The following is a 6,000-nucleotide window of genomic DNA, read 5'->3' on the forward strand; positions in this document are numbered from 1 at the left end:
CCCTGCTGGTGGGATGATGTGGGGGCTGTGGGATTGGACAGTCACCCCTAGAAGTGATAGGAGGACACACTGCCCCCTGCTGGTGTGATGATGGTGGGGCCATGGTATAGGACAGTCACCCCTAGCAGTGATAGGAGGACACACTGCCCCCTGCTGGTGTGATGATGTGGGGCCATGGTATAGGACAGTCACCCCTAGGAGTGATAGGAGGACACACTGCACCCTGCTGGTGTGATGATGTGGGGGCCATGGTATAGGACAGTCACCCCTAGGAAGGATAGAAGGACACACTGCCCCCTGCTGGTGTGATGATGTGGGGGCCATGGTATAGGACAGTCACCCCTAGCAGTGATAGGAGGACACTGCCCCCTGCTGGTGGGATGATGTGGGGGCAATGGTATAGGACAGTCATCCCTAGCAGTGATAGGAGGACACTGCCCCCTTCTGGTGGGGACCATGGTATAGGACAGTCACCGCTAGAAGTGATAGGAGGACACACTGCCCCCTGCTGGTGGGATTATGTGGGGGCCATTGTATAGGACAGTCACCCCTAGCAGTGATAGGAGGACACACTGCCCCTGCCGGTGGGATGATGTGGGGACATGGTATAGGACAGTCACCCCTAGTAGTGATAGGAGGACACACTGCCCCCTGCTAGTGTGATGATGTGGAGAGCATGGTATAGGACAGTCACCCCTAGTAGTGATAGGAGGACACTGCCCCCTGCTGGTGTGATGATGTGGGGCCATGGTATAGGACAGTCACCCCTAGGAGGGATAGAAGGACACACTGCCCCCTGCTGGTGTGATGATGTGGGGGCCATGGTATAGGACAGTCACCCCTAGAAGTGATAGGAGGACACACTGCCCCCTGCTGGTGTGATGATGTGGGGCCATGGTATAGGACATTCACCCCTAGCAATGATAGGAGGACACTGCCCCCTGCTGGTGGGATGATGTGGGGGCAATGGTATAGGACAGTCATCCCTAGCAGTGATAGGAGGACACTGCCCCCTTCTGGTGGGATGATGTGGGGACCATGGTATAGGACAGTCACCGCTAGAAGTGATAGGAGGACACACTGCCCTCTGCTGGTGGGATTATGTGGGGGCCATTGTATAGGACAGTCACCCCTAGTAGTGATAGGAGGACACTGCCCCCTGCTGGTGTGATGATGTGGGGCCATGGTATAGGACAGTCACCCCTAGGAGGGATAGAAGGACACACTGCCCCCTGCTGGTGTGATGATGTGGGGGCCATGGTATAGGACAGTCACCCCTAGAAGTGATAGGAGGACACACTGCCCTCTGCTGGTGTGATGATGTGGGGCCATGGTATAGGACATTCACCCCTAGCAATGATAGGAGGACACTGCCCCCTGCTGGTGTGATGATGTGGGGCCATGGTATAGGACAGTCACCCCTATTAGTGATAGGAGGACACACTGCCCCCTGCTGGTGGGATGATGTGGGAGCCATGGCATAGGGCATTCACCCCTAGCAGTGATAGGAGAACACTGCCCCTGCTGGTGTGATGATGTGGGGGCCATGGTATAGGACAGTCACCCCTAGCAGTGATAGGAGGACACACTGCCCCCTGCTGGTGAGATGATGTGGGGGCCATGGTATAGGACAGTCACCCCTAGCAGTGATAGGAGGACACACTGCCCCCTGCTGATGTTATGATATGGGGGCCATGGTATAGGGCAGTCACCCCTAGTAGTGATAGGAGGACACACTGCCCCCTGCTGGTGTGATGATGTGGGGGCCGTGGTATAGGACAGTCACCCCTAGGAGTGATAGGAGGACACACTGCCCCCTGCTGGTGGGATGATGTGGGGACATGGTATAGGACAGTCACCCCTAGGAATGATAGGAGGACACACTGCCCCCTGCTGGTGTGATGATGTGGGGACATGGGATAGGACAGACACCCCTAGAAGTGATAGGAGGACACACCTCCCCTGCTGGTGTGATGATGTGGGAGCCATGGTATAGGACAGTCACCCCTAGCAGTGATAGGAGGACACACTGCCCTCTGCTGGTGTGATGATGTGGGGCCATGGTATAGGACAGTGATGGCGAACCTATGGCACTGGTGCCAGAGGTGGCACTCAGAGCCCTTTCTGTGGGCACTCAGGCCATCAGCCTAGGACAGAGTTCACCAAACAGGACCAAATCCACCAAATCTTCCTGCAGTCCTAGGCAACTTATGAGATGCTGCGCTCCGCACTATTTTACAGCAACACTTCATTGACTGTTTGGAACTGCTTCAAAAGTGAGAAGGGCATTATCTTTGTGGTCCTCCTGCTGGACCCACCATTCTTCCTAAACAGAGAGACCCTGGAGAGAAGCTACAATGAGAGTCTGAATTCGCCCTCCTTCGTTCACCTGTATTGGTGGCCTCAGGGGGATGATACGATTAAAAGATGTGGAAGAACAGGTAACAATAAGTTACTGCTTAATATGGCACATTGGCACATCAGGGTAAATAAGTGGGTTTTGTTTGTAGTTTGGGCACTCGGTCTCTAAAAGGTTCGCCATCACTGGTATAGGACATTCACCCCTAGCAATGATAGGAGGACACTGCCCCCTGCTGGTGTGATGATGTGGGGGCCATGGTATAGGACAGTCACCCCTAGTAGTGATAGGAGGACACTGCCCCCTGCTGGTGTGATGATGTGGGGCCATGGTATAGGACAGTCACCCCTAGTAGTGATAGGAGGACACACTGCCCCCTGCTGGTGGGATGATGTGGGAGCCATGGCATAGGGCAGTCACCCCTAGCAGTGATAGGAGAACACTGCCCCTGCTGGTGTGATGATGTGGGGGCCATGGTATAGGACAGTCACCCCTAGCAGTGATAGGAGGACACACTGCCCCCTGCTGGTGTGATGATGTGGGGGCCATGGTATAGGACAGACACCCCTAGAAGTGATAGGAGGACACTGCCCCCTGCTGGTGTGATGATGTGGGGGCCATGGTATAGGACAGTCACCCCTAGTAGTGATAGGAGGACACACTGCCCCCTGCTGGTGGGATGATGTGGGAGCCATGGCATAGGGCAGTCACCCCTAGAAGTGATAGGAGGACACGGCCCCCTGCTGGTGTGATGATGTGGGGGCCATGGTATAGGACAGTCACCCCTAGCAGTGATAGGAGGACACACTGCCCCCTGCTGGTGTGATGATGTGGGGGCCATGGTATAGGACAGTCACCCCTAGCAGTGATAGGAGGACACACTGCCCCCTGCTGGTGTGATGATGTGGGGTCATGGTATAGGACAGTCACCTCTAGCAGTGATAGGAGGACACTGCCCCCTGCTGGTGGGATGATGTGGGAGCCATGGGACAGGACAAAAATGTGGAGAAAAGACTCTTGTTTCATGAAGCTGCTTTTGGGGGATTAATCAGAAAAGAAATTTCCTGTAATTGGGGATCAGTATTATTCATGCAGGGGATACGGTGTATATATTATATATTGAGGTCCAGCATAGTTTTGTCATGGGGGCAGGGGCACAACTACAGGGGTAGCAGCTAGCATGGGGCCCACAGTGTCAGGGGGGCCCGGCCTCTGGCCTGACAGTAAAGACCGGAGGATGTGCAGCGTTATATACATATTATACTACACATAGTACACGCACATCTATATACATCACATATATGTTATATACTGTATATATGCTGTATGTCTATACAATGTATGGTGTATATATACTGTATATATGCTATATGTCTATACGGTGTATATACTGTATGTGCTCTATATGTGTATATACTGTATGTGCTCTATATGTGTATATACTGTATGTGTGTATATGTGAGCGCATGAGTGCAGTAATGTGCTGGCCCCGCGCACGTGTCCGTATACAGATGTATATATGTAAGAGGGCGACGCTGCATGAGATACGAGTCTGATGTGAAATCCTCTTTATTCATGTACAAGACATTTACAGAAGCCGCGGTTCCGACCTCGCGGGGGATGGGATGGATTAAATAGGGGTGGGGCTTGGAGGTATGAGGCGGGTGCTGTGCTCCTCATGGGTGGGGCTTGGAGGTATGGCTCGGGTGCTGTGCTCCTCCTGGGCGGGGCTCGGAGCTGTGGCGCTGCTGATTGGCCGGGCTGTTATCCGTTCTTGTTCTGCACCCGGATGTAGCTGAAGCACAGGCCGCACGCCTCGAAGCACGGGTCACACATGCAGTGGACGCAGCTGCTCCAGAACAGCTTGAGGCAGGAGAAGTTCATGTTCCACATCTTTATACAGGGTCCGATGCACCAGATGTGGCAGCACTGCACGCAGGCGAAGTCCAGCGCCCAGCAGAAGGCCAGCGGGCACCCGCACAGCACCGACAGCACAATGTAACAGCAGTGCTTCACCCCCCCAAACGTCTTGTAGGACATCCCCCACACCCCCGGGATGCTGTGAGACCCCTCCGGCTCCCCAAACGCGTCTTCATACAGGACCTGGAGGAGACACAGAAGATCCATCATCACTACCATAACATCCCGGACTGACCAGAGCGCCCCCTAGAGGCCTCACCACAAGCTCTGCTTGCTGGTAGTCAATAGTAACAATACTGTTTTGTTACAATGTATCAGAGCAGACAATGATCCAACCCCAGCAGCAGCCCCAGATTTCCTGCTGTTCTGTATACACTGGATACAATTGTAACAAACCCTCAGCTGTGAGAGGTAATCAGTCTATACAGAAGCAGGGGTGTTTGTTACAATGTATCAGTAAAAGGTAAAATGAAATAGAAGCATTGGGGCACAGTTACTTACCCGGACCTGTTGCGATCCAGCGGTGCGTTCTCCGTCGAGGATTCGGGTCTTCCGGCGATTCACTAAGGTCGTGCGCTCGATGTCCACCAGGTGTCGCTGCTGCGCCGAGGTCCGCCGGAGTTCACCATCCTATTCCTGGTGCAGGTAAGTGCATCTCAAGGGACACATTTTATTTAAATATCGCAATCTTTCCGAATCCGTCGGGCCCCCGTTTTTCGTTGCATGCAAGGCTGCGTCGATGCGCTAAAATCCGATCGCGTGCGCCAAAAACCCTGGAGCAATTCGGCACAAAACGGTAAAATTTTGAAAACCCGGCGGAAAAACGTGATTTGGAGCCTTAGTAAATGAGCCCCATGCGGTTTGATATTAGAGTCTGTTGTATACGGAGATGAGCTATGTTGGGCGTTTTCCCTTCCGGCCAATCAGCGTTTCAGCAGCACACGCCCCCGATACAGGGATTGGCTGCTGCCATGACTAAGAGCACCTATCGCTCGAAACGCGTCGGAAAAGCCTCTGCCATGTCCCCTGCAATTTTACAATGAAGAAATAAGGAATATATTGGTTTTTAAGAAGTGCCGCGACCCTTTGTTACTTTGGATTACATTGTAACAAACCCTCAGCTCTGAGGCTCTGGTCACTCACCCGCACGTGCTCGTTCATGTTGTTGGGGTCGCGGTTCTCCATGTCCAGGGGCATGGGCTCGCTGGGGATGGACTTGGGCTCGGCCATGGTGACAGGAAGAGTTGTCAGAGGTCAGATCCGTCTCTGCGTCCTCCATCTGCGCTGATCTTATATAGCTGCGGCTGCTGCGGGGTTACCATGGGGCTCAGCATCAAACAGCAGCCGCCCCTCCATGGTTACCCCATACCTGAGCCCAGGTGTTATGGAGACCATTGTCTGACAGTCACCGAGGATGGGGGTCAAGGGTCAGGGAGCAACACAATGGGATTAGATACACAGCTCATCAGGCAGTATCACACAGGATGGGATTAGATACACAGAAGACAGTATCATACACGATGGGATTAGATACACAGCTCAGCAGACAGTATCACACAGGATGGGATTAGATACACAGCTCAGCAGTCAGTATCACACAGGATGGGATTAGATACACAGAAGACAGTATCATACACAATGGGATTAGATACACAGCTCATCAGACAGTATCACACAGGATGGGATTAGATACACAGGAGACAGTATCATACACGATGGGA

At 53.2% G+C, this 6,000-nt stretch overlaps 1 protein-coding gene across 1 annotated transcript; it reads right to left on the bottom strand.

Moving 5' to 3' along the window:
• Positions 1–3,910: 3,910 nt before the first annotated feature.
• Positions 3,911–5,670, bottom strand: LOC140104166 (caveolin-3-like). The gene is made up of 2 exons (XM_072127571.1): positions 5,423–5,670; positions 3,911–4,462 (listed from the first exon to the last, which is right to left on the bottom strand). The coding sequence occupies exons 1-2, from the start codon at positions 5,507–5,509 to the stop codon at positions 4,124–4,126; spliced, it is 426 nt and encodes a 141-aa protein (XP_071983672.1). The 5' UTR covers positions 5,510–5,670; the 3' UTR covers positions 3,911–4,123.
• Positions 5,671–6,000: the final 330 nt, after the last annotated feature.

This window comes from Engystomops pustulosus, chromosome 10 (genome assembly GCF_040894005.1).
Source record: "Engystomops pustulosus chromosome 10, aEngPut4.maternal, whole genome shotgun sequence".
In the NCBI taxonomy this organism is placed as follows: domain Eukaryota; kingdom Metazoa; phylum Chordata; class Amphibia; order Anura; family Leptodactylidae; genus Engystomops; species Engystomops pustulosus.

Coding starts and splice junctions, on each gene's coding strand:
- LOC140104166 (XM_072127571.1), bottom strand. CDS start 5,509: ATGGCCGAGCCCAAGTCCATCCCCAGCGAGCCCATGCCCCTGGACATG. Junction 4,463..5,422: donor ACATGAACGAGCACGTGCGG/GTGAGTGACCAG, acceptor TGTCTCCTCCAG/GTCCTGTATGAAGACGCGTT.